Source organism: Pithys albifrons, chromosome 1, assembly GCF_047495875.1.
Source record: "Pithys albifrons albifrons isolate INPA30051 chromosome 1, PitAlb_v1, whole genome shotgun sequence".
Classification (NCBI taxonomy): domain Eukaryota; kingdom Metazoa; phylum Chordata; class Aves; order Passeriformes; family Thamnophilidae; genus Pithys; species Pithys albifrons.
Window position 1 is genome coordinate 125,970,999 of NC_092458.1, and position 27,638 is coordinate 125,998,636.

General features: G+C 53.3%; 1 protein-coding gene across 1 annotated transcript in view; it reads left to right on the forward strand.

Annotated features, from left to right (window-relative positions):
* The first annotated feature begins 3,580 nt into the window (after positions 1-3,580).
* The window catches only part of LOC139678343 (trifunctional purine biosynthetic protein adenosine-3-like), a 28,180-nt gene continuing 4,122 nt past the window's right edge, over positions 3,581-27,638 (forward strand). Inside the window, exons 1-18 of the mRNA XM_071569090.1 lie at positions 3,581-3,725; positions 4,325-4,420; positions 4,703-4,877; positions 6,558-6,669; positions 7,121-7,180; positions 8,645-8,770; positions 9,715-9,802; positions 10,244-10,329; positions 12,007-12,172; positions 19,514-19,745; positions 19,863-19,957; positions 20,824-20,933; positions 22,626-22,824; positions 23,623-23,874; positions 24,501-24,653; positions 25,717-25,923; positions 26,813-26,953; positions 27,265-27,395. Coding sequence (XP_071425191.1) covers positions 3,581-3,725; positions 4,325-4,420; positions 4,703-4,877; positions 6,558-6,669; positions 7,121-7,180; positions 8,645-8,770; positions 9,715-9,802; positions 10,244-10,329; positions 12,007-12,172; positions 19,514-19,745; positions 19,863-19,957; positions 20,824-20,933; positions 22,626-22,824; positions 23,623-23,874; positions 24,501-24,653; positions 25,717-25,923; positions 26,813-26,953; positions 27,265-27,395 — 2,574 coding nt within the window. The remainder of the gene's footprint in view (positions 3,726-4,324; positions 4,421-4,702; positions 4,878-6,557; positions 6,670-7,120; positions 7,181-8,644; positions 8,771-9,714; positions 9,803-10,243; positions 10,330-12,006; positions 12,173-19,513; positions 19,746-19,862; positions 19,958-20,823; positions 20,934-22,625; positions 22,825-23,622; positions 23,875-24,500; positions 24,654-25,716; positions 25,924-26,812; positions 26,954-27,264; positions 27,396-27,638) is intronic.

The window sequence follows — 27,638 nt, forward strand, 5'->3', positions numbered from 1 at the left end:
CCACCTGGGACAAAGCCTTACACCCTGGAAATGCTGGGGACTCCCAGACTTGTCCCCAGGAGGGGCCCAGCTCTCCCAACAGTGTGGGCACAGAGGTGGCAGGAGAGGCAGCCCCTGAGCTGCCCAGCTCAGCTCCTGCCCCGCTGAGTCCCACGGACACTGAGCCAGCAGCTGCTGCCCCAGCCAGAGCTGCTGAGGAGGAGAAGGAGCCCCAGTGCTGAGGAGGAAAAGGCAGAAGGTTCTCCAGCCTTTGGAGAGGAGGAACAAACCATGGCTGCAGAAATGGAAGCAGCAGCTCCAGCAGAAAGGGAAGAGAGCCCAGTCCCTCCCCCACACAGCCCCTGCTGCCTCTGGCCTGTGCTCTCCTATTTGGGAGGCCAGGCCCTCAGTGGGCAGCAGATGGCGGGAGCAGGACAGTCAGTCCTGGCCAGTGAAGAGACGGATTATAATATATTATTATAATATTATATTATATAATTATATAATATTATAATATATTATACTACATTATATTACTATTACGTTACTCATATTATATTATAGTATGTTATAGAAAATTTCATCTCCATTCCTCTCCCCTCCCCCTGCCCTCCCTATAGGGGGAGCCCCCTATGTCGAGCTGGGCTGTGCACTGTGCACCCAATTCCCCTTGCACACACCACAAGCTCTAATTGCCCACCACCCTCTGGGGGAAGAGCCTTTGGCTGAGATCCCACCTGCCCCTGCCCTGGCACAGCTCCAGCCGTGCCCTGGGCCTGGCCCTGCTCACCTACACAAGCAAAGCCTGCTGGGGGGGACAAGAACCTTCCCTGCCCAGCCCCGCCCGTGCTCCTGACACAGAGCAGGGCTGTGTGTGCAGCTTTAACTGGAGTGTTTCTGGGCAGCTGCACAGCAGGACCCTCTGCCTTCTCTTTCTCCCGGACATCCTTCCCCTGCCGCAGGACATGGAGCTCTTCTCCCGCGGGATGGGAGGGAGGAGCTCAGCTTTGGGACCCCGCGGGGGAGCTGCTGGCTCCTTTCCTACACCTGAATGCCATCGACAGGGCCGGGGAGGGGCTCTTTGTGCCTGAAGGAAGGGAAAGGGAGCAACAGGAGGATGATCCACCTTGCTGAGGCTGGGGGAGGACCCCAAGGCTGGGAGGCACCCAGGCCATCCTGCTGGGCATCCTCCTGCCAGCTGGGAGGATCCAGGGGCACAGGAGGCAGCTCTGCCTGCTTCCTTCGCTCTCTCCGCCTCATTCTTGGCTTTAGGAGTTCCACAATCCCTGGCATCTGAGGCAGGAACTGAAGGAAGAACTTGGATCCTTCTGGGGGACTCCTCAGCCTTTTGTGTGGGCAAACAGCAGGGGCTGACACGGTAAGGAAAAAGAATTCCAGGCATTCATCCCTCTCCACAGCCTTCCCTCTGCACCAGCTGTCTGTCCAGCTCTCTTTCCTTCCAGCCCCCTCTGTCCCTCTCTCCAGCCCTTCCCTCTGCCCCAACTCCCTTTCCAGCTTTATTTTCTTCCACCTTTTGCTTTGCTTTGCAGGAAACACCCTCAGTGTGCTCGCTGTGCTGTGGGATGGAAAGGGGACTTTTCCCAAGGGCTGGAGGCACTGCCTCTGCTTTCCCTCTCTGCCCAGGGAGGGACCTGAATCCATTCTGCTTTAGAAACCTCCAGGGAATTGTGGAAATGGGGGAGGCAATTGCTGTTTCAAACACTTTGGTTTTTATTTCTAGCCATTGTACCCCACTGGAGCTTTGCAGAGAAATGTGGGTGCCTCTGGGAGAGACACAGCACTTGGAACCCTTTCCTTCTAAATTCCCAGCGACTGCCAGCAGTTCTTTGTCAAACAGTGACAAAGGGAAGGACAAAGCCTGAACTACTGGAGAGTTGCCTGAGAGAAAGTGTATATTAGATATATTACATTACAATTATAAATGAAAATAACATTGAAATATTACAAAATTTAATAATAGTAATAATAATAAGAATCAAATATTAAGAAATTGCTAGAAATTCAATAGCCCCTCAGATTCTTCAGTCCCAGGGCCAGGCTGTGAGAATTCCTGCACTGTCCTTGGGCAGTCCAAGGGGGATGAACCACATGGAGTTCCCCTTGGGTTTGTGCCAGGCTGAGATGCTGAAATGCTGTCTCAGGAGCTCCAAGGCATACATAAGAATTGTATTTATTAGAGCATTTGCACTCCCAGATTGACCCCAGTGTTCAGATTGAAATAGAGTATTAAATATGAAATGGAATTATGAAATTTTAGATAGATACCTTTATTGCATATTTATTCATTACGTATTCATGAATTATATATTTCTTGGATATGAATTTGTATAGAAATGCAATAGAAATATATTTACTAGAGCATTTGCACTCCTAAGACCTCCCAGACTGACCCAAGTGCTCAGATTGAAATAGATCTATTAAATATAATGTAGATCTCTGTATTTTTATATTTGTGTTTTATATATTTATTATCTCTATGTTTATCTTTCTATATTTATTTCTTCTCTCTTTGCCTAGAAATACATCAGAAATGTGTTTCTGAGACATTCTTTGGACACTTGGAGCTCTTTCCTGGGCAGTTGTGCAAAGGACTCCAGCAGAGCTGCTCCCAGCAAGATCCTTTCCAGCCTGGGGACCCTCAAGGGGTGAAATCCTGAGTGTGTTGGAACGAGAGGGAAAAGATTCCTGGTGATTCCGTGGTCAGTTTTGAAGGCAGATGTGCCCACTGTGCCCCTGCAGTGGCATCACTGGGCAGTGCCAGGGCTGGATGGGCAGTGCAGGGCTGGATGGGCAGTGCCAGGGCAGGATGGGCGGTGCCAGGGCTGGATGGGCGGTGCCAGGGCTGGATGGGCAGTGCCAGGGCTGGATGGGCAGTGCCAGAGAGGGATGGGCAGCAGGAGCCCCTGCCAGAACCTGGGCTGGCATTGCTGAGAAACCATCCCAGGGACAGACAGTTCATGGATTGGGTGTTTCTGCCTGAGTTTGGGCCACAGATGGTGCTGCAGTGAGTGCTGTGGGCCCACAGCTGAGGTGGGAGGTGGGTTTGTCCCCCCAGGTGATGGTCTGTCCCTACAGGTGATGGTTTGTCCCCCCAGGTGATGGTTTGTCCCCTCAGGTGATGGTCTGTCCCCACAGCTGATGGTCTGTCCCTACAGGTGATAGTTTGTCCCCCCAGGTGATGGTCTGTCCCTACAGCTGATGGTCTGTCCCTACAGGTGATAGTTTGTCCCCCCAGGTGATAGTTTGTCCCCACAGGTGATGGTCTGTCCCTACAGGTGATAGTTTGTCCCCCCAGGTGATAGTTTGTCCCCACAGGTGATGGTCTGTCCCCACAGATGATGGTCTGACCCCACAGATGATGGTTTGTCCCCACAGGTGATGGTCTGTCCCCCCAGGTGATGATGGTCTGTCCCCCCAGGTGATAGTTTGTCCCCACAGGTGATGGTCTGTCCCCACAGCTGATGGTTTGTCCCCACAGCCGATGGTCTGTCCCCACAGGTGATGGTCTGTCCCCACAGGTGATGGTTTGTCCCCACAGGTGATGGTCTGTCCCCACAGGTGATGGTTTGTCCCCACAGGGATGGCCCACCGGGTGCTGGTGATCGGCAGTGGGGGCAGAGAACACGCCCTGGCCTGGAAGTTGGCCCAGTCCCCACACATCAAACACGTGTTTGTGGCTCCAGGGAATGCAGGCACTGCTGCCAGTGGGAAAATCTCCAATTCAGGTAAAAAATCCCCTCTTGTGCCAAGCAGTCGGTGCCAAGGGGCAGGAGCTGCTCGAACCCACCCACTCTGAGCTGAGCTGAGGGGACAGTTGCTCTTTCCTTTTCCTGGTTCCATGGGAGATTTAAGGCTCATATTTATTTTTTCAGTATTTTTTCCCTGACAAGCCCAGGAATAGAGGGCCCAAAGTTCTGAATTCTGAGTAGAAACGTCCCTGGTGTGTGCCCAGACAGCTCAGCCAAACTGAGCTTTGAGGAAACCTGTGCTCAGGTGTTGAAATTGAGTTTCCTTCTGAACTTGGTGTTTTATTCTTCCAAGTTGTTATTGTCATGATAAGCAGCTCTAACAGTTTATCTTGATTACATGTGAAAAATTAAATTGATTTGTTACCAGATGTGTATTCCAAACAGCAGTGCAAGGTGGAAATGCTCACTGTTCCCTTTGGACTCTCATTATTAAATTATTGCTTTATTTGGTCCTTCATGGGCTGTTTCATTATTTTAATCCCACTTTGGGGGAGATGGAACAAAGGATTCTTATCTGCTGTCTCTTATTTTGGCTTTACAGTGATGATTTAGTTCTATTTCCTTTTGGCTTTCAGCTGTCTTGGTGAGCAATCACACCATTGTCACCCAGTTCTGCAAAGACCACAACATTGGCCTCGTATTGGTTGGAGAAGAAGCTCTTTTGGCAGCTGGTAAGGCTGAAATACATGAAGTTCAATTAAAAATCAGCCCCTCTAATTCTGGTTTAAAGGGGGGAACTGTGGCAGGGCTGGTCATGAACAGATCCAAAGGCCTCTTAAAACTGCCTTGAAACAGGTCACTGGATACCCAGAACCTCGTTTTAAGGATAAATTAAATCTTTGAGAGAAGGAAAAGTGTCCCAGAGCTGGAATGACGATGGGAATTTCCTCTGGTCGAATGACTTCATGTTTCCCAAGGGCACCCTTGGGTGCTGTGCTGTTTTTGGTGCTCAGGGATTGTGGATGACCTGAGGGCAGCAGGAGTTGGATGTTTTGGCCCCTGTGCCAAGGCAGCCCAGCTGGCATCCAAGCCCAGCCTCAGCAAAGCCTTTCTGGCACGGCACGGGATGCCCACGGCGCGGTGGGGAGCCTTCAGGAGCGCCCAGGAAGCCTGCAGATTCATCATCAGGTACAGGGGCACACAGGGGGCCTTGGGCATCTGCCCCTCACCCAGCCTGGCACTCAGAACTCGGCCACTTCTCAGCTCTGGTTCTTGTCCAGCAGCTGCTGAAGGGATTAGTTCCTGATTAGGGACAGATAATAAAGGGGCAGACCTGGAGCTGCTGGAGGAGTCCAGAGGTGGCCACGGAGCTGCTCCAGGGCTGGAGCCCCTCTGGGCTGGGACAGACTGGGAGAGCTGGGGCGTCACCTGGAGAAGGGAAGGATCCAGGGAGACCTGAGAGCCCCTTCCAGTGCCCAAAGGGGCTCCAGGAGAGCTGGAGAGGGACTTGGGACAAGGGGATGGAGGGACTGGGGACGAGGGATAGAGGGACAGGACACAGGGAATGGCTCTCACTGCCAGAGGGCAGGGCTGGATGGGATATTGGGAAGGAATTGCTGGCTGGGAGGGTGGGCAGGCCCTGGCACAGGTTGGGCAGAGCAGCTGTGGCTGCCCCTGAATCCCTGGGAGTGTCCCAGACCAGGTTGGACAGGGCTTGGAGCAGCCTGGGCTGGTGGGAGGTGTCCCTGCCCATGGCAGGGGTGGCACTGGGTGGGCTTTGGGGTCCCTTCCAACCCAAACCAGCTGTGACTTTATGATCCTGTGAACTGGAGCAGGGTGATTTTTCTGTTCACAGATCCCAGCTCTTCTCTTCCATCAGCTCCTTCAGAAAGCTTAATAAGCCATTTAAAAGACAAAAAATTGTGATAGAACAAAACATTTCAGTGGCTCTCTCTGTAAGGTTAAGATCCAGACTGACAGACACCAGCAAAATGCTCTGAGGACTCATCTGGAAAGTCAAATATTCATGACTTCAGGAGAATACCCAGTTTTTGAAGAGCATCTCTGTGGCATGGAGAGAGAAATGTCCCTGCAGCTCTGTGACTGCTCTGGGCATTGTGGGAGGCTCCTGTGGGAGAGATCTGGGGCTGAGCTCTGACCTCAGAGAAACCCTCACGTGGAAAGGAGAAATAAGGTGTTTCAGGACACAGGAAATTTGTGTGCAGAACCAGCTCTTCAAACAGCAATTTTTTTGCCTGTCCACAAACCAGAGGGTGTCTGGTTAAAGTTAAAACATGCTAATATTGTGCTGGTTTGTTCTTTTTTGTTTTTTCTTCTAGCTTTAGTTTGTGTTTCAGAGTGAGTGAGGCAATTCAGGAGGTAGAGGGTGATGAGTTTTCATAGATCCTTTATGTGCCTAAACTAAGTCAGCCTTAACCCTCCAACTCTGGGCAGAAGTTCCTGGACAGAACTTCCAGAGGTTTAACAGATTATGTGCTGTAATGTGGGTTGTAAAACCCATAATCACCAAGGAGTTCATCTCTCCAAACCTGGGGCAGGGATCAAACAATAACCCAGGAAGAAACTGTGAGGTGCTGGAAGTTCAGTGACTTGTTTGAGGACACCCCCTGAGCTGGTGTGGGATCCAAGAGCAGAATTCCTGGATTTCTGGTTCCCAGCCCTGGGCTGGGGGCTCGGGAGTCTGTCACCTCCAGCGCAGGGTGGCTTAGCAGGGAACAGCTTTTCCTGATGTGCTGTTCTTCAGCCACCCGGGGCAGGAAAAGGAGGGCTGTGGGGGGCATTCAGGTGGGCAGGAGCATTGCCCTGGCTGACCTGGGTGCCCTGACCCTGCCTGTGCTGCCCTCCCAGCTCGGAGTTCCCAGGGTGGGTGCTGCGGGCGCATGGCCCCTCCGCCAGGACCGAGGTGACCATCGCCACCAGCAAGGAGGACGCCTGCAGAGCTGCCCAGGAGGTCATGCAGGTGGGCACAGCCAGGGCCAACCCCTGGCAGCCCAAGCCAGGGTGTGTTGTGGGCTGGGAGTATGTCATTCTGGCTGCAGGAGGCAAATATTCCGGGGAGAAACGTGCTCATTTGAGGATGTCCCTGGGTGTCCTGGCAGATCCCTCTGCGTGCCCAGGCAGGGCTCAGGGGGTGGCACTGATCTCCCATTCCAGCCCCGAGTCCCACAGCCCTGCCCTCCAAAGGTTCATTTGTCCTTGGCTCCCAGGGCCTGAGAAAGTGCATTTCATGTGGCTTCCTTATCTCTGCATGAAGTTCCATTGGCTTGGCCCAACACAGCAGCAGCTTTTAAGAAAGCTGGAACCTCTCCTAGACACTGTTTTCCGTCTTAAAAGAAATCAAGGAGAGGTTTTACCCAGTGGATTCATGTTTGCTGACTGGGGATTTGTTTTGTTTTGTCTTGTTTTTATAGGACAGAATGTTTGGAGAGATGGTTGTTATTGAAGAGCTTCTTCAGGGGGAAGAACTTTCTGTGTGTGATCGATGGGGTGATGTTGTGCTTTTATTCTTTGCCATCATTGCTCTGCTCCTGCCTAAACACACAGGTTTCTTTTTACAGATAATTGGGGTTTTTTCCTTTATTTGCACTTTGAGAAATACTTATTATACATATATTACATGTCTGTAATATGCAGCCTAAGCAGTGTGATGTCATACTAATCAATGCATATTGTCATAGATTTTTCCTCTACATCAGCCATAGCATTGCAATTGTGGGGATCATTTTAGGTGGGAAATTACATTTTTCCCTAAAGTGACCTTGTTTGTGTTGGTAATTGGAGCAACTTGGAGCAGCCTGGGCTGGTGGAAGATGTGCCTGCCCATGGCAGGGAGTGGAAGGAGATGCCCTTTCAGGTTCCCCCAAGCCAAGGCAGTGTGGCATTGTGTGACTGCCACATTTGCCAGTGGCACTGAGCCCCAGCTGTGCCCAGCTGTGGGTGTCCCTCAGGCCAGTGGGGGCTGTTGCCTGAATTCCTGTGGAAATGGACACTCTCAAACAATATTAATGAGAAGGGTAGATGGGATACCTTTATTGAAAGCTTCAGCAGGGGTCTGCACAGCACACACACCTGCAGAGCACACACCTGCACAGCACACACCTGCACAGCACACACCTGCACACACCTGCACAGCACACACCTGTACAGCACACACCTGCACACACCTGCACAGCACACACCCCTGCACAGCACACACCTGCACACACCTGCACAGCACACACCCCTGCACAGCACACACCTGCACACACCTGCACAGCACACACACCTGCACACACATGCACAGCACACACACCTGCACAGCACACACCTGCACAGCACACACACCTGCACAGCACACACACCTGCATAGCACACACCTGCACAGCACACACCTGCACACACCTGCACAGCACACACCTGCACACACCTGCATAGCACACACACCTGCATAGCACACACCTGCACAGCACGCACACCTGCACAGCACACACCTGCACAGCACACACCTGCACACACCTGCACAGCACACACACCTGCACAGCACACACCTGCACACACCTGCACACACGTGAGCAGGGATGTCATGGCTTCTATAATCTCTCCAGCAATTAACAGATGAGATATCTATGCCCATGGCTCTCATGTCCCCTGGTGCCCACCCATAGGGGTCTTCACAACTGCCCCTTGGAGGAGCTCAGGACCTCTAGGCCTTCTCCTTGTCTTTGCCTCCAAACTGTCTGCAGTGGCTTCTCCAAAGCCGCCTGTCCTTGAGAGAGCTTAGGAACGTCTGAGAAAACGTTTGAGTCACTTCTAATGCCCCCCAACGTGTGAGCGTGGCAGGAGAATCCATGTAACCTGTATGATCCCACAAATCTGCAAAACACAATAAAATCCTTAGGCATGCCCAGGCTGCTGTCACCTCCTGCTGTGTCACCTCCTGCTGTGTCCCCTCACAGTGCTCGTGCTTCACGGACGGTGCCACCGTGGTGCCCACGCCTCCTGCCCAGGCACACAAGCGGCTGCTGGAGGGGGACCAGGGCCCCACCACGGCAGGGATGGGAGCCTATTGCCCCGTGCCCCAGGTACAGCCCTGCCCTGCTGCCCCCAGCCTGTGCCCCAGGGATTGCCTCGAGGGTCCAGCCCCACAGTCATGGAACACCGTGAGCTGGGAGGGACCCCCAGGGACCATCCAGTGCTACCCTGGCCCTGCCCAGCACACACCAATAGTCCCCCCTGGCCCTGCCCAGCACACCCCAACAGTCCCCCCTGGCCCTGCCCAGCACACCCCAACAGTCCCCCCTGGCCCTGCCCAGCACACCCCAATAGTGCCCCCTGGCCCTGCCCAGCACACCCCAACAACCCCCTGGCCCTGCCCAGCACACCCCAACAACCCCCTGGCCCTGCCCAGCACACCCCAACAGTCCCCCCTGGCCCTGTCCCGTTGCCCAAAGGCTCCTGGAGCTCTGGCAGCCTCGAGGTCGTGCCCACTGCCCTGGGGAGCCTGTTCCAGTTCTTGTTTCTATCCAGATTTCCTCTGGAATTGATTGCAGGGCTCAAAGATTCATAGTAATTCCTAAGAATTTAATTAACACAGGCAGTGTTCTGTGGAACAGCCTCTCTTCTGCCTCTTCCAGAATTCCCAGACTTAGTGCTGTTTCTCTGCTCCCATTTGTGTCACTTCAAACATTCATTCCTCCTGTGCCAGGGGCTTTGTGGGCACAACCTCGGGGTCCCTGCTGATCCTTAAAGCTTTGCAGCCCTGCCCTGAACATGCTGCTCCAACACATTTATGAGTGTGGCTTTCCCCAGCTCTTGCTGGGCACAGCCCTGGCTGCCAGTCCCAACCCCCCTGAGAACCACCCAGGGACCCCCGGGAGGCAGAGGGTCGGTGTGTCCATCCTTGGGCAGCAGCTCCCAAGGGAGGAGCTCAGGGGCTGGGATGGGACAAGGGACAGGTCCTGCCAGGGCCTGTGACCCTGTCCAGCAATGCCACGACTGTCCCACCCAGGCTGGTGTTGGTTGGCAGGTTCCAGAGGCTCTTCTGGAGCAAATCCAGGGGGAGATCCTGCAGCGCATCGTGGATGGCCTGAGGCAGGAGGGGACAGCCTATGTGGGTGAGCCAAAACTGGGCTGGAATCCAGGGGGCAGTTCCATGGGCAGGAGCTGCTTCTGAATTCCAGTGGGATTTGTTTAAGAACCAACCAGCAGTAATCAAGCCTTTCTTGTTTGGGTTATAGCCCTTCCTTGGGAGGGAGCTTTGGTCACTAATTGTTATTGGATATTTTTAAATAACACATATTTATTCATAGTTCAGGGCATAGCATATACTGAAGTTCAGTCATACTGTTCAATGTACATTTTCTTCAGATCTTTATGTGAAGGCTGTTTTGGGCAAGGCAGGTGATGCCCACAGGTGGCACTTAATGCCTTGCTCCTAATCCCTTACAATTTGCAGAAATTAATCCCATGTGCCAAAATGTTGTGCTGCATTTGAAGGAGTCCTTGAAAGCAGCACCTGCTCCATTCCTTTGCTTGGCTGTGTCCCCTCTGTCCAGGTGTGCTGCAGACGAGTTTAATGCTGACCAAGGAGGGCGTGAAGATCCTGAATTTCAAGTGCCAGTTTGGGGATCCTCAGTGCCAGGTGAGTGGCACACTCTGGTGAACTGAAGTGCTCTGTTCTTTTACCTCTGGCTGTTGTGACTGATCTCTGGGGACAGTCAGACCTGGGTGCAAACACCTTAGATGAGGCAACTTTACCTTTGGGCTGTGAATTGTTGGTTAAAGGCTTTAAGTCCAAGAGCTTTTCCTCAGATTTTTGTCTTCCTGAGTAGAAGCAGAACGAGAGGACCTGAAATTCATGTTCCTTCTGTTGCCTGAAAGTTATGGAAAAAAACCTTTCCAAGACAATATTTATCTTGGGTGAAGGTAGAGAACAGCTCTTTACTGGAAAGCTTTCCAGGTCCATGAAATAATGACATGGGCTACAGCAGAGAAATCTTAGAATTTATAACACTACTTAATTACCACAACTAAAGGTTCTGTCCTATCTTCCAATTTATAACACTATTTAATTACCACAACTAAAGGTTCTGTCCTATCTTCCAATTTATAACACTATTTAATTACCATAACTAAAGGTTCTATCCAATCTTGCAATTTATAACACTACTTAATTACCATAACTAAAGGTCCTGTCCAATCTTGCAGTTTATAACACTACTTAATTACCATAACTAAAGGTCCTATACAATCTCACAGTTTATAACACTATTTAATTACCATAACTAAAGGTCCTGTCCAATCTCGAAGTTTATAACACTATTTAATTACCACAACTAAAGGTTCTGTCCTATCTTCCAATTTATAACACTATTTAATTACCATAACTAAAGGTTCTATCCAATCTTGCAATTTATAACACTACTTAATTACCATAACTAAAGGTCCTGTCCAATCTTGCAGTTTATAACACTACTTAATTACCATAACTAAAGGTCCTATACAATCTCACAGTTTATAACACTATTTAATTACCATAACTAAAGGTCCTGTCCAATCTCGAAGTTTATAACACTATTTAATTACCACAACTAAAGGTTCTGTCCAATCCAAGCACTGTCTACCCTCAGGCCACCTTGGTGTCACTCCCCAGACCTCTCCTGGGTCTGTCCCTGACAGACCCCCTCAGAATTGGGTCTGGGGTCCCCAGACCCCTTACTTCATCTTCTCCTTCATCATCACGCCACTTTTCTCTCCTTGGAGCTTCTCCAAGGTTCCTGGGTCCCCCCTCTTCTTTTGACTAAAGTGATGTTTCTTCTCCTGGTTTTGGTCCATGGGTTCCAAGCAAGATGTTCTTCCCTTCCCCACGACACAGAGGTCCAGGGGTGTGTCACAGAGGTCCAGGGGTGTGTCACAGAGGTCCAGGGGGTGTGTCACAGAGGTCCAGGAGGTGTGTCACAGAGGTCCAGGGGTGTGTTACAGAGGTCCAGGAGTGTGTCACAGAGGTCCAGGGGTGTGTTACAGAGGTCCAGGGGTATGTCACGGAGGTCCAGGAGTGTGTCACGGAGGTCCAGGGGTGTGTCACAGAGGGGGGAGCTTTTGGCTGCTGCTTCAAATATAAGAAATTCCACAGCTGTATAAAAATCCACAAATCTATAAAATCCTGAGGCAGCCCCTCCCCAGCAGCTCCCACCTCAGGTGTCCCCATTGGTGGTGACACCAGAAGGTGCTACCCCTGAGCTGCTCACCCGCAGTGTCCCAGTCTGTGGCATCTCCTTGGGCAGGAATTCACTCCCACCCCTGTGGAAATGTCCCCCAGGCCATCCTTGCCCTGCTGGAGACTGACCTGTATGAGATGCTGGAGGCGGCGCTGAAGGGGCAGCTGTGTCACACGGTGCCCACCTGGCACCAGGGCACAGCCGTGTGCGTGGTCATGGCCAGTCAGGGCTACCCACGGCAGCACAGCACGGGCCACGAGGTCACAGGTGACAGCCGGACCCCGGGGGGCAATGGGGCACTGGGGGCAATGGGGGCACTGGGGGCACTGGGGGGCAATGGGGGCAGGGGTGGAACTCGGGGACACTGTGGGCAGGGGGACAGTGGGGGGCAGAGGGAGGCAATGAAGGGGCACTGGGGGCAGGGGGGCACTGGTGGGGCACTCGGGGGCAGGGGAGCACTCAGTGGCAGTGGGGTCCTTATGTGGGAATTGGATCACTTGGGGGCAGTGGGGTCATTGGGTGGCAATGGGGGCACTCGGTGGCAATGGGGTCATTCAATGGCAATGGGGGCACTCAGGGGCAATGGGGGCACTCGGTGGCAATGGGGGCACTCGGTGGCAATGGGGGCACTCGGTGGCAATGGAGGCAGTCAGGGGCAATGGGGGCACTCAGGGGCAATGGGGGCACTCAGTGGCAATGGGGGCACTCGGTGTCATGCCAGACACTTTTTGTCCAAGGATTTGTGTCACTCCCTCCATCCCACCCCATCCTGGGAAAGGGGCAGCTCCTCTGACAAACCCCCTCTGTGGTGGCTGCTGGGACAGGAATTGTGTCCCCAACCCCTCTGTGGTGGGACAGGCAGGGACAGGAATTGTGTCCCCAACCCCTCTGTGGTGGCTGCAGGGACAGGAATTGTGTCCCCAACCCCTCTGTGGTGGCTGCAGGGACAGGAATCGTGTCCCCAACCCCTCTGTGGTGGCTGCTGGGGCAGGAATTGTGTCCCCAACCCCTCTGTGGTGGCTGCAGGGACAGGAATCGTGTCCCCAGCCCCTCTGTGGTGGGACAGGCAGGGACAGGAATCGTGTCCCCAACCCCTCTGTGGTGGCTGCAGGGACAGGAATTGTGTCCCCAACCCCTCTGTGATGGGACAGGCAGGGACAGGAATTGTGTCCCCAACCCCTCTGTGCTGGCTGCTGGGACAGGAATCGTGTCCCCAACCCCTCTGTGGTGGCTGCTGGGACAGGAATTGTGTCCCCAACCCCTCTGTGGTGGGACAGGCGGGGACAGGAATTGTGTCCCCAACCAATCTGTGGTGGCTGCAGGGACAGGAATTGTGTCCCCAACCCCTCTGTGGTGGGACAGGCAGGGACAGGAATTGTGTCCCCAACCCCTCTGTGGTGGCTGCAGGGACAGGAATTGTGTCCCCAACCCCTCTGTGGTGGGACAGGCAGGGACAGGAATTGTGTCCCCAACCCCTCTGTGGTGGCTGCAGGGACAGGAATTGTGTCCCCAACCCCTCTGTGGTGGCTGCAGGGACAGGAATTGTGTCCCCAACCCCTCTGTGGTGGCTGCAGGGACAGGAATTGTGTCCCCAACCCCTCTGTGGTGGCTGCAGGGACAGGAATTTTGCCCTCCTGGGACAGCCCCAGCCTGGCCATGGGAGGGGCAGATTTGGGAATAAAATGGGCAGATTTGGGGGCTTGGGGGGCGGGTTTGAGGGTGAAAGGGCAGAGTTTGGAGCCTGGGGATGAAAAGGCACTTTGAAGGGAGTTCTGGGGTGAAAAATGTGGATTTTGGGGGCCTGGGGCAGGTTTGGGGTGACAAATGTGGATTTTGGGGGCCTGGGGCAGGTTTGGGGTGGGAGAGGCACTTTTTTGGGGGTTGACATTTCTGAGGTGAAAAAATTCAGCTTTTGGGGTGAAAAGGGCAGGCCGGGGGGGGGTGAATCTTGGGGCAGAAGGGGCAGGTTTTGAGGTTAAAACACAGAGATTTGGGGTCTGCAGCAGATTTTGAGGTTTAAAAATGTATCTTTAAATGTGTGGGGAAATCCTGGGGTGAAAACCTGCAGGTTTGGGGGGTCTGAGGTGGATTTGGGGGCAGAAGGGGCAGATTTGGGGGTTGGGAAGGGGAAATTTGTGGTAGAAATGAGGATTTTGGGGTAGAAGGGGCCGATTTTGGGGCCTGGAGAGACTTTTCTGGGTGAAAAATGCCAGTTTTGGAGGAGGGAGCTGTTTTTGGGGTGGAAAAGGCAGAACTGGGGTTTGTGAGGAAATCCTGAGGTAAAAGGGCAAGATTTGAGGTTAAAAAAATGCCAGGTTTGGTGTTTGGGCAGTTTTGGGGTGGAAGAAGCAAATTTTGGGGTGTGGAGGAAAATTCTGAGGCAAAACCATCAGATTTTGGGGTCTGGGTACGGATTTGGGGGTGAAAATGTTGATTGGGGGGTCTGGGGCAGCTTTTGATGTGGAAAAGGCAAATTTCAGGATGAAAAGGCAAATTTTGGGAGTGCAGGGGGAAATTTTCATGTCAAAAATGCAGATTTAGTGGGTCTGGAGTCAGATTTGGGGGTGAAAAGGTGAAATTGGGGAGATGGGAGGAAATCCTGAGGGAAAAGGGGCAGATTTGGGGGTGAAAAGGTGAAATTGGGGAGATGGGAGGAAATCCTGAGGGAAAAGGGGCAGATTTGGGGGTGAAATGGTAAAATTGGGGAGATGGGAGGAAATCCTGAGGGAAAAGGGGCAGATTTGGGGGTGAAAAGGTGAAATTGGGAGATGGGAGGAAATCCTGAGGGAAAAGGGGCAGATTTGGGGGTGAAAAGGTGAAATTGGGGAGATGGGAGGAAATCCTGAGGGAAAAGGGGCAGATTTGGGGGTGAAAAGGTAAAACTGGGGAGATGGGAGGAAATCCTGAGGGAAAAGGGGCAGATTTGGGGGTGAAAAGGTAAAATTGGGGAGATGGGAGGAAATCCTGAGGGAAAAGGGGCAGATTTGGGGGTGAAAATGCCAATTTGGGGATGTGGGGGACATTTCTGAGGTAAAAAAAAAGCAGATTTGGGGGGACTGAGGCAGGTTTGGGGTGAAAGGGGCAGATTTTGGGGTGTTGAGAGACATTTCTGAGGTAAAACATTCAGATTTTGGAGTCTGGGCAGATTTTGGGGTGGAAGGGGAACATTTTGGGGAGTGGGAGAAAATCCTGAGGTAAAAGGGGAAGATTTGATGTAAAAAAATGAAGATTTTGGGGTCTGGAACAGAATTTGAGGTTTAAAAAGTCAGATTTTGAGGTGAAAAGACAAATACTGGGGGGTGGGGACATTTCTGCAGTAAAAGGGGCCAATTTTGGGGGTGTGAGAGGAAATTCTGAAATAAAGGGAGAAGGTGTTGAGATAAAAATGCAGATTTGGGGGTGAAAATGCAAACTTTGGGGGTGGGAGAACATTTCCAAGGTAAAACCAACAAAAAAATCCTATTTTGGGGGCTGTGGGCAGATTTTTTTAGGTAGAAAAGGCAGATTTGGGTGGCAGGGGGGGAACCTCTGGAGTAGAAAATGTGGATTTTTGGGCCTGGGGGCAGATTTTGGGGTAAAATTGCAGAATTGGGGGGAAAGGGGCAGGTTTTGATGCCTGGAGGGGGATTTGGGATGAAGGGGGCAGGTTTTGAGGTAAAAAGGGCAACTTTGGGCTGAAAAAGGCAGATTTGGGTGTCTGGTGGGGAGTTTTGAGGGAAAAAAGGCAAATATTAAAAAGGTCTAATCCAGATTTCAGGGTCTGGGGGAGATTTTGAGGGAAAAAAGGCAAATTTTAAAATGATCTAATCCAGATTTCAGGGTCTGGGGGAGATTTTGAGGGAAAAAAGGAAACTCTTGGGGTTTAAAAGGAAGATTTACCATGAAAGTGGCAGGTTTGGGGTCTAGGTGAGGTTTGGGTCTAAAAAAGGTGATTTTGTTGCCTGGAGGGAGATTTTGGGACAGAATAAGGCACATTTGAGGCAAAACATTGATTCAGGTATTAGATATTCATTTAGATATTCCTTTATGTACCCAACTTTCGATACAGACACTCAATATTCAGATAGATATTCAATATAGACTCTCAATATTCCTTTAGATCTGCAATATCCCTATTCAATATTCATGTGGACACCCAATACTCATTTTCTGTTAAAATTCTGGTGGGTCAATCAGCACCTCTGAGGGTTTCAAATGTTTCACACCAGGGGCAGCTGTTGCAGAACTGAGTCCTTCCCTCTCAGCTCCTCCTGGCCAGTTCCACCATGTCCCAATTCAAGGATCTTCTGCCAAGGCCCCTGAGTTTGGGAGCTCCCCAGTCCCCTCCAGCCCATGGGAGCAGCTCCTGCTTTGGTGCTTTTCCCTCTCAGAATTCCTGCTGCCTTTTCCTGTCAGGATTCCTGTTGCCTTTTCCCTGTCAGGATTCCTGCTCCCTTTTCCCTATTAGGATTCCTGTTGCCTTTTCCCTGTCAGGATTCCTGCTCCCTTTTCCCTGTCAGGATTCCTGCTCCCTTTTCCCTGTCAGGATTCCTGCTCCCTTTTCCCTGTCAGGATTCCTGTTGCCTTTTCCCTGTCAGGATTCCTCCTGCCTTTTCCCTCTCAGGATTCCTGTTCCCTTTTCCCTGTCAGGATTCCTGTTCCCTTTTCCCTGTCAGGATTCTGGTTCCCTTTTCCCTGTCAGGATTCCTGCTCCCTTTTCCCTCTCAGGATTCCTGTTGCCTTTTCCCTGTCAGGATTCCTGCTCCCTTTTCCCTGTCAGGATTCCTGCTCCCTTTTCCCTGTCAGGATTCCTGTTGCCTTTTCCCTGTCAGGATTCCTGCTCCCTTTTCCCTGTCAGGATTCCTGTTCCCTTTTCCCTGTCAGGATTCCTGCTCCCTTTTCCCTGTCAGGATTCCTGTTCCCTTTTCCCTGTCAGGATTCCTGTTGCCTTTTCCCTATTAGGATTCCTGTTGCCTTTTCCCTGTCAGGATTCCTGCTCCCTTTTCCCTGTCAGGATTCTTGCTGCCTTTTCCCTGTCAGGATTCCTCCTGCCTTTCCCTGTCAGGATTCCTGCTCCCTTTTCCCTGTCAGGATTCCTGTTCCCTTTTCCCTGTCAGGATTCCTGTTCCCTTTTCCCTGTCAGGATTCCTGCTCCCTTTTCCCTCTCAGGATTCCTGTTGCCTTTTCCCTCTCAGGATTCCTGCTGCCTTTTCCCTCTCAGGTTTCCTGTTCCCTTTTCCCTGTCAGGATTCCTCCTGCCTTTCCCTGTCAGGATTCCTCCTGCCTTTTCCCTGTCAGGATTCTTGCTGCCTTTCCCTGTCAGGATTCCTGTTGCCTTTTCCCTGTCAGGATTCCTGCTCCCTTTTCTCTGTCAGGATTCCTGCTCCCTTTTCCCTCTCAGGATTCCTGTTCCCTTTTCCCTCTCAGGATTCCTGCTCCCTTTTCTCTGTCAGGATTCCTGCTCCCTTTTCCCTCTCAGGATTCTGGTTCCCTTTTCCCTCTCAGGATTCCTGCTCCCTTTTCCCTCTCAGGATTCCTCCTGCCTTTCCCTGTCCCTGTTCCCTCACTGTTTGTTCTGCTTTGGCAGTGCAGTCCTGGGCAATTCTGCATTTCTGTGACTGTCCAGTCCAACCCTTGTGGGCCTGAACTCCCTCCCACTGCTCACACTCAGGAACTTCATTTTTCCAAGCTGATATTCACACCCTCAGGATAGGATGACCCTCTGCTGTTAATCACAAAAAAGACAGTCCAATCAATGAGATTCAATCCAGTGTTTTATTATTACACTCCACTTTGGAGTTTTTGGGAGGGTTATGAGCTTTGTTCCTGTTTTTCCTGTTGATTCCCACATTTTCAGGCAAGGCTCTCAGGAACAGGATGGGATTGTTGGGATGTCTGTGCAGGGCAGGAGTTGGACTGGATAATCCTTTTGGGTCCCTTCCAGCTCTGGGAATTCTGTGATTCCATGATTTTTATGGCTTGACAAACATTTCATCCTGAAGAATTCCTTCCAAAGCGATGGGCAGGGGTTGGGTTTCCGTGGCAGCTGGGGCAGTGCCACACCCTGGGCCTTCCCCAGTCCTTAAGGTCCTTTGTGTTGCTTGGGGAATCTGTGGGGCTGGGGGAGAGGAGGACACTGTCTGGGTTTGCTATATCCAGGGGATGGCAGCAGTCCCTCCTCTGCCTCCCTCCTCTCCCCAAAACAGGAACCTGAAAGAAAGACCCCTGACCAGTTTGGCTTTCCCCCAACAGCCCTGAGAGGGTTTGTGGAGCTCCAGATCCAGGGATTGTGGGAACTGTGTGGAGTGGGCACGACAGAAGAGCTGAGTGACACTGGCACTGTTGGTTCAATGCCAGGGAGAGGGGAGGACCCTGGCAGTGATGTCTGTGGGTCGGGATTTCCTCAAGGAAGCCCTGCACAAAGTGCCCACAGTGCCCACACTCAGCACAGCTGCCCCAGCACAGGGCACTAATTGGGCAGCTCTTTCTATTCTGTGGGATCTGCTTCCAAACTTTTGCAGTTCCCAGCACAGGGAGGACATGGAGCTGCTGGAGAGGCCAGAGGAGGCCCCAGGATGGGCAGAGGATGGAGCAGCTCTGCTGGGAGGAAAGGCTGGCACAGCTGGCATTGGCCAGCCTGGAGAGGAGAAGCTTTGGGGGGACCTCAGTGTGGCCTTCCAGGAGCTGAAGGAGCCACAGGAAAGATGGAGAGAGACCATTTCCAAGGGATGGAGGGACAGGACAAGGGGAATGGCTTCAAAGTGCCAGAGGGCAGGGCTGGATGGGATATTGAGAAGGAATTGCTGGCTGGGAGGGTGGGCAGGCCCTGGCACAGGGTGGGCAGAGCAGCTGTGGCTGCCCCATCCCTGGGAGTGTCCCAGGCCAGGTTGGACAGGGCTTGGAGCAGCCTGGGCTGGTGGGAGGTGTCCCTGCCCATGGCAGGGGTGGCACTGGGTGGCTTTGGGGTCCCTTCCCACCCAGACCATTCCAGGATTCTGTGATACTCCCTGGATATCTCAGAAGGGATTCCTGGGCCAGTGGATACCCCTCACTGGCAGCGCTGCTTCTCAGAAGAAAAAAGGGCTGGGAAGCTTTATGGTTGTTCTCCCCTGACTGTAAAAAGGACTTCAGTCTTCACTCTTTTGTCCAAAACAGGGAATGAAGCTGGGAAGGGGTAGGAGAACATGTACCTTGAAGAGCAGCGGAGGGGGCTGGGGGGTTGTCTGGGGAAGAGGAGGCTCAGGGGGGACCTCATTGCTCTGCACAACTCCCTGCCAGGAGGGGGCAGTGAGGGGGGTCAGGCTCTTCTGCCATGGCCCAGGGGAAAGGGGGAGAGGAGATGGCCTCAAACTGCACCAGGGCAGGGGCAGAGCAGAGACTGGAAACAACTTCTCCCTGCAGGAGTGTTCAGGCCTTGGAATGAGTGTCCCAGGGAGGTGGGGCAGTCACTGTGTCTGGAAGTGTCCCAGAGGGGTTTGGATGTGGCCCTTGGGGACGTGGACTGGGGGTGATCCTGGTGGTGCTGGTGGTGCTGGATGGTCCTGATGTCTCTTCCCACCTTGGGGATTGTGGGATTCTGTGACAGGATGTGTGATTTCAGCACTCAGGGGGCTCCCTCTGCTCCTGCAGGGCTGCCCCAGGCCCAGGCGCTGGGGCTGCAGGTGTTCCACGGTGGCACGGCGCTGAAGGATGGCAGGGTGGTGACCACTGGGGGCAGAGTCCTCTCCATCACGGCCGTCAGGGAGGACCTGCTGGAAGCCCTGGGAGATGCCAACAGGGGTGTAGCCACCATCCACTTCCAGGGAGCCACATACAGGAGGGACATCGGCCATCGGGGGCTGCGGCTGCTCCAACAGCCTCTGTATGTGAGCCCTGGCACGGACACACCAGCCCAGGTGTTCCCATCTGCTGTTGCTGTGTGGGATGGGCTGGCAGGACACGTCCCTGCTGCTGCCACCATGTCCTTTCCCCTCCACAGGGCTCTGATGTACAGAGAGAGACGTGTGGAAGCCACAACCAGGGATGTTCTGCCCCACCTGCCACAGGCACCTGTTGTAAGTGGTACCAGAGCAGGTAAGACTGGGAGGAATATTTGGATTTCCTCAGGATATTGGGTGAAACATCTTTTTCTCCCCAGGAGATGAGCAGAACATTCATGGCATTGAAACTGAGCTTGGAAAGCAGGGCTGGGGTCACCAAAGGGAAAGAAAACTCTCATTCCTTTCTTTTCACTCCTCTTATGATTAATTAAAAAATACTTGGCTCCCCGTGGGGGTGACTGTTCTTTGTCAAGGTGCAGAACAGGAATAGAATAGAATAGAATAGAATAGAATAGAATAGAATAGAATAGAATAGAATAGAATAGAATAGAATAGAACAGAATAGGATAGGATAGGATAGGATAGGATAGAATAGAAATAACAGAATAAATAAATAAAATAATAGTAAAAAAAGACTGGAGCAAAGGAGGCTCAGGGGGCACCTTCTGGCTCTGCCATCCCTGCCAGGAGCAGGGAGCCGGGACAGGGGGTCGGGCAGTGCCCCAGGGCACAGTGACAGGAGCAGAGGGCACGGCCTCAGGCTGGGCCAGGGCAGGGGCAGGGGGCACAGAGCAGGAATTTCTGCCTGCAAAGGGTGGGCAGGCACTGGCAGGGGCTGCCCAGGGGGGTTTGGAGTGCCCAGCCCTGGAGGTGCTCAAGGCAGGACTGGCCATGGCACTGAGTCCTCTGGGCTGGGGGACAAGGTGGGCATGGGGCACAGGGTGGGCTGCAGGGGCTGGCAGGGCTTTGCCAAGGTGGGCATCGGGCACAGGGTGGGCTGCAGGGGCTGGCAGGGCTGTGCCAGCCTCAGGGACTCTGGGATTCTGTGCTAATTTGCAGTTCTTGTCTGGGTGAGAGCTCTGGGTGGGTTCCCCAGCAATGGGTGTGTGTGCCCACCAGGCAGTCGCTCAGCACTGGGAGGCTCTGCTGGTTTCTTTGACTTGAAGGCGTCTGGTTATGACGATCCCATCCTGGTGGCTCAAACCAAAGACCTTGGCACTAAACTGCAGGTAACTTGCACCCAACTGTGGCAAAGCTGCTGGTACCTCCTGAGGCTTTTAAGTACCACAGGCAATCACACCCTCCTGAGCATCACAAATCCCCCTGAGCCCACTGAGGGGGCACCTGGACTTTGGGGGTGACCATCTGAGCAAGGCCTGGGCATCTGTTAGGGACAATGTGGGTGTTTTGGGATAAAAGGACAGAAAACCAAAAATGGACCTGAGCACTTGGTGCACTAAGAACCAGAATTTCTGTCCATTGACTTTGAGAAAGATCCATTCAGGAGGTGTTTAAATGAGAACTGTCAGACTCAGCTCAACAACCTGTGTGTGGAGAGGGAGCACAGATACCTCTGTCAGGGCAAAGGGGAAAGGAAGGATGGAGGAAAGAAACATTAGAGGGGAATAGAAGCCAAGAGACAAAGAATATTAATTACCCAAAAACACTTCGGGTAAACTGAGCCAGGGATATCTTTATGTATTGAATCAGGATAAGCTGAGCCAGGGATGTCTTTATATATTGAACCAGAAGGTTTTCAGCCATCAGAAGAGGGAGGTCTGAAGCTCCTTTCACTGGGCAAGCACAGCAGCATTGCTTGTTTGAGGTTGGTGTTTGTACCTTTAGTAACAGGATGATAAACAGCAGGAGACTCAGTGGAATCATCCAGAAGGTCTTCTGCAGTCCTACATCCTTGGCCACCTCTAAGCATGAAACAGTGATTGGTGCTGGCTCTTGTGAGTCTTTGTTCCAACTGCTTGGCACAGAGACATTCCCAACTGTGTTTCCACAGGCTGTTCCCAAGGTTCTTCCCTGGCCAAAGAAAAGTTGGCCAATGCCTTAGGAATTGCTCCTGGAGCAGTGGGAGGGAGGGGCTGTAATGCAGCAAAGGCTGAGGGGTTTCCATGGCACTCTAAATCCAGCATCCAGGGAAGTCAACCAGGCTTGTACTCCAACCCCAGACTTGGTCCAGGTGCTGCTCTGTCACCTTTTTGAATCCACTGAGATTTATTTATCTGATTTTCCCCTTGTCCATCTTCCTGTTCTGGGCTCTTCTGTACAGGTAAAACCAGCTCTCCTGAGGGAAAAGTTTGTGCTTTGTGAAAGACCTTCCAGTGCCCAAAGGAGCTCCAGGAGAGCTGGGGAGGGACCTGGGACAAGGGATGGAGGGACAGGACAAAGGGAATTGCTCCCACTGCCAGGGGGCAGGGCTGGATGGGATATTGGGAAGGAATTGCTGGCTGGGAGGGTGGGCAGGCCCTGGCACAGGGTGGGCAGAGCAGCTGTGGCTGCCCCATCCCTGGGAGTGTCCCAGGCCAGGTTGGACAGGGCTTGGAGCAGCCTGGGCTGGTGGGAGGTGTCCCTGCCATGGCAGAGGTGGCACTGGGGGGGCTTCGGGGTCCCTCCAAACACAAACTATTCTATGATTCTGTGATAATATTCCAAAAAGCAAACAACAAAAAAATCCAAACCAAAATGACAGTTTCTGGGTAGTTGGAGCCAGAATCAGAATGAATATTTAAAAAAGCAAAGTAGATTTTTCTTTTTCTCTGCAAGAAAAGTAGCAGTTTCTCCATATTCAAACTGGATGATGCCCCAGGTTCTCTCCTGCCCTTGTGCTCTGTGGTGACTCGAAGGTTTCTGCTCATGTCCTGGTTACTGTGTGAGTGCTGCAGGTTTCTCCTTCCCCCCATGTTTTGCAGATTGCACAGGTGTGTAAACGGCACGACACCATCGGGCAGGACCTGGTGGCCCTGTGTGCCAATGCCCTCCTGGCCCAGGGGGCAGAGCCCCTCTTCTTCCTCAGCCACTTTGCCTGTGGCAAACTTGATGCTGAAGTGACCGAAACGCTCCAAGAAGGAATAGCTGAGGCTTGCAGGAGTGCAGGATGTGCTTTCCTGGGTAGGGACACTCCTCTCCTCTGGGATTTGAAGGTTCTGATGTTGGAATTGTCCCCAGGAAAATGGGCTCTGGAGGCAGAGGCAGCACGTGGCACTAGAGTTGCTGGTTTCTGTTTGGTGCAAGAACAGTTGAGCTTTTGGGCTTCAAATCCTCATTCTCTGTTAAAAGGGTCAGCACAGAGGGTTGGGTTGTACTCTTTGTGCATTTGGATCCCAGTTCTTGCTACTTTATCCTTGTAAAGGACACAGCAGAACTGGAGGCATCACATCCTTCAAGTGTCAATGTTTTCATTCCCTCTCTGGTACTTGGTCTTAACAAGAGGTGCCAGATAAGTACATGAAATAATACTAATAAAAATGCTTCTTCTTTCAGGAAGCTTTGTTAAAATCTTGAGGGGAAGTGGGAAGGATTTTTAAAATGCATCTGAAGTGCTTCTTAGGCTGCAACTTTCTTGGGTGTCCTGGGGCTTTAGGAGAAGCCCCAAGTTTTAAGTGGTCTTAAAATAGTCGCCTTAAGCTGAAGAAGGGCAGGGCTAGATGGGATATGGGGAAGGAACTGTTCCTGTGAGGGTGGGGAGGGGCTGGGATGGAATTCCCAGAGCAGCTGTGGCTGCCCCATCCCTGGGAGTGTCCCAGGCCAGGCTGGACAGGGCTTGGAGCAGCCTGGGCTGGTGGGAGGTGTCCCTGCCCATGACAGGGGTGGCACTGGGGGGGCTTTGGGGTCCTTCCATGGTTCTCTGACTGTAAACTGATCCCCCAGACACCCTCCATGCAGTGCTGGTGTCTCTCTCCCCCTCAGGCCGGGAGGTGTCCGAGGTGCCAGGCTGGTTTCCCACGGGGGAGTTCGCCCTGTCGGGGTTCGTGGTGGGCGCCGTGGAGAGGGGGCAGGAGCTGCTGGGGCTGCAGAGAGCCGAGGAGGGGGACGTGCTGCTGGGCCTGGCCTGCCCTGCCATCCACGGCCGCGGCGTGGGCGCCGTGCAGAGGGTGCTGCTGGCGAGCCCCCTCCAGCCCTGCTCGCCGGCCCCGGGCAGCGCCGGGCACACCACGCTGGGTACGGGCTCTGTCCAGGCACTGCCACGAGCGGGGGCTGCCTTGGGGGGCTCACAGCAGGGTGGGCATCGCTCCTTGGGGGCTCCTGTCCGGTTTTGGAAGAGTGGGCAGCACTTTTTCCTGCCTCCCCACTTTGTGTGCCACAAGGAGTGGGAGAGAACCTGTTCAGAGGAGCATTCCCAGAAAACACCTCATGGCCTTGGGAATTAATTGAATCCAGCTCGGAGAAGAGAAGGCTTTGGGGAGAGCTTAGAGCCCCTGCCAGTGCCTGGAATGGGTTAAAAAAGGCAGGAGAGGCACTTTCTATATGGGCAGAGAGGGATACAACAAAGGGGAATGGCTTCCCACTGCCAGAGGGCAGGGATAGGTGGGATATTGGGAAGGAATTGCTGGCTGGGAGGGTGGGCAGGCCCTGGCACAGGTTGGGCAGAGCAGCTGTGGCTGCCCCATCCCTGGGAGTGTCCCAGGCCAGGTTGGACAGGGCTTGGAGCAGCCTGGGCTGGTGGGAGGTGTCCCTGCCCATGGCAGGAGTGGGATGGGATGAGCTTTGGGGTTCCTCCAACCCAAATCATTCTATGACTTTATGATTCCAAGGATTTTTGGTTGAAGTGCCCCTGTTGGTTGCAGGAGAGGCCCTGCTGAGCCCAGCCAGGATGTACAGCCCCTCCCTGCTGCCCGTGCTGCGCTCAGGGCACGTCAAGGCCTTCGCCCCCATTGCTGAGGAGGGGCTGGTGGGGGGCATCGCCAGGATCCTGCCAGAGCATCTCAGCGCCATCCTGGGTGAGTGCCAGAGCCTGACAAAACACCAACAACACAGGCTGGACTCCTCAGCTCCTTGTAGAGACACTCAGCAATGTCTCTGCAGAGCTGGAGCCTGAATGACCCCAAGTCGATGCTTTTCCAAAGGTCCCACCCAAAAACACTCCTGTTTTCAACCATCAGCTCATGAGCACCGCTCTGGTTGGAGAGGGGAAATTTCAGAGGAGTGTGAAGGCAGAACATCTTTAGGACAACAGGTGTTGGAGAAGACTGTGTGTTCCACAGGACACCTCCCCATACTGAACATTTTGACCAATCAGTGGGGCTTGTTGAGACCATTGATTTGCACCTTTTGCTCCCTTGTACCTGTGCACACACACACACACACACTTGGGGCAGCAGCCTCCCCACAGCAGCATCTGACAGCTGTAAGGCAGAACTTCTGTGGAAGCCAAAACTGGGCATAGCATTCAGAAGTTCAAAATAACAAAGAAAACCATGTTCATGTCAGCTCAAAAACACCAAGGGGATGAGGAGGGGGGAGGGAAGGTGTCTGTACGTCTGTACTCTGGATTTCTGTAGAGTGACATTAGAAAGAATTTTCAAGGCCAGGTTGGACAGGGCTTGGAGCAACCTGGTCTAGTGGAAGGTCCTCTGCTCACAGAGCAAGCTTTGAGGTGCCTTTCAACCCAGAACATTCAGGTTGGACATCAGGAGGAATTTCTGCCTGGAAGGGATGGGCAGGCACTGGCAGGAGCTGCCCAGGGAGGTTTGGAGTGCCCAGCCCTGGAGGTGCCCAAGGCAGGAGTGGCTGTGGCACTGAGTGCTCTGGGTTGGGGGACAAGGTGGGCATCGGGCACAGGGTGGGCTGCAGGGGCTGGCAGGGCTTTGCCAAGGTGGGCATGGGGCACAGGGTGGGCTCCAGGGCTGGCAGGGCTGTGCCAGCCTCAGGGATCCCGGGATTCTGTAACAGAAGGTATTGGTGTCTCTCAGCTCTTGCACAGCCCACTGTCAGGGCAGACAATAACTAATAACTACCACCAAGTTTCTGTGCTGACCACACACGAATTCCCATCATTTTCAGATGCTCTCAGCTGGAAGATCCCTGAAATCTTCTGCTGGCTCTACAAGGAAGGGAACCTGAGTGCAGAGGAGATGGCCCAGACCTTCCCCTGCGGGATTGGGGCAGTGCTGCTTGTGCAGCAGGACCTGGCCCAGCACGTGCTCAGGACCATCTGCAGGCAGGAGCAGGCGTGGCCCATCGGGAGGGTGGTCAGCCCTGGGCACACGGGTGAGCAGGTCCTGGGGGCAAAGGCAGCCACAGGAAAGCCCCAGGGCATGATTGGGTCCCACCTCGGAGGGGTTTGCACTCAGGGATGGGTTCTCTGATCTCAAAGTGGGACAGGGTGGGTTGTTTTGGAAGGTGATCCCGAGAAGTGTCCCCTGGGAGCCATCGGGTGTCCTCAGCTCTGCTGCCCTGACACTCCCTGCTGCAAAAGTTCTGGGGTTCACATTTTTTCCCATTGTTTCACCAGGCTGGAGGCTCCTTTCCACCTCCACATTTCCTCATTAAATAGTGAGAAGTGAAGGTTGTTCCAGAGTGAGAGTACCTGGATAACCTCTCCCCCAGGTGCATCCTGGAGGCTCCAGTAAATCCCTCAACTATAAGCTGATGTTTTATCACAGTCATGGTAATCAACTCACCTCCTTGCCAGCCCCTTCCCAGCTCACACAGACCCGTGTGATGGTGGCTCTGAAGGCTCAGTGTGTCCAGTGACTGACACCCAGCATGGTGTGAGCCAAAGTCCCCCTGGAAACTGAGCAGTGTGGGCAGCCAAAGTGCCACCTCAGCTCCACCAACAGTCCTTAGTGTCATTTTGCAATGAGGAAGACAGGAATAAAAGATGGGGCTAAGCCTTGAGAAGGCCATGCCACACCCAGGCCTTGGGGGCAGCTCTGTGAGTGGGTACCACCAAAGGGATCACACAGCCCCTGAGAGCTGGGCTGCCCAAGCCTTTGTACTTCCACCAGTGCCAGCAGAAACCCACCCATTGCTGACACCTCTTCTTGTCACTGAAACCTCTTATTCGAGTTTCTCTGTTCAGTGAAGCCATTTCAGATGGCGAAGTCAATTCAGGTGGCACAGTCCAATGCAGTGTTTTCCTGCTGTGTTTGGCCAGGTGCCCACGTGGAGGTGCAGAACCTGGAGGCAGCCCTGCAGCTGAGCAGCCCCCAGGGCTCCCTGAGCGATGGTGCCCCCGAGGCTCGGCCCCAGCCCGCCAGGAGGAGGGTGAGGGTCGCTGTGCTCGTCTCTGGGACAGGTGAGTTCCCTCTGTCCTGACACGGAGCAGTGTCCTGGCACAGGAGAGCTTGGATTCAGTCCTCATCCAGGTGCTCCCAACCTACCTTTCCTTCAAGAGTCTGCACACCTCCTAAAGCCAGGGTTGCACTTTGACTAGGGTTGGGAAGTTGGGTTGTGCTGCTCAAATGAGTGTTACCTGTGCTCCAGTTGCTTTGTGCTGTTTGGACAGCTGGGAAAAAGCAGATTTGTGTTGGGTGACAGGGCTGGGAGCCCCTCGCAGTGCCCGGGGGCTCAGCCCTGCCCTGACTGTTTGCTCCCTGTGTGTCTGAGGCACGACCCTCTCGGCGCTGATGGGTGACACGAGGGAGCCAGGCAGCCGTGCCCAGCTCGTCCTGCTCATCTCCAGCAGGGCTGGGGTGGAAGAGCTCCGGAACGCAGCCCGGGCTGGCATTCCCACCAGGGTAAAGTCACCTCTTCCCTTTCCTTTATCCCCAGCTCCTGAGCCCAGAGGTGTTCAGGAAACACTTGGTGAGCAGTCAGGGGGCACTTCTGGGTAGAATTTTCCCCGTGGGTCAGTGGATTGTTCCAGCCAAAGCTGGCAGATTTGGAAGTCCTCAGTGGGGTCTGGGAGTCCTTCCCAGCTCATCAGTGAGTGCTGCAGCCCAGAGGTAGGAAGGGAATAGATCTGGTGATTTGGGTCTGAG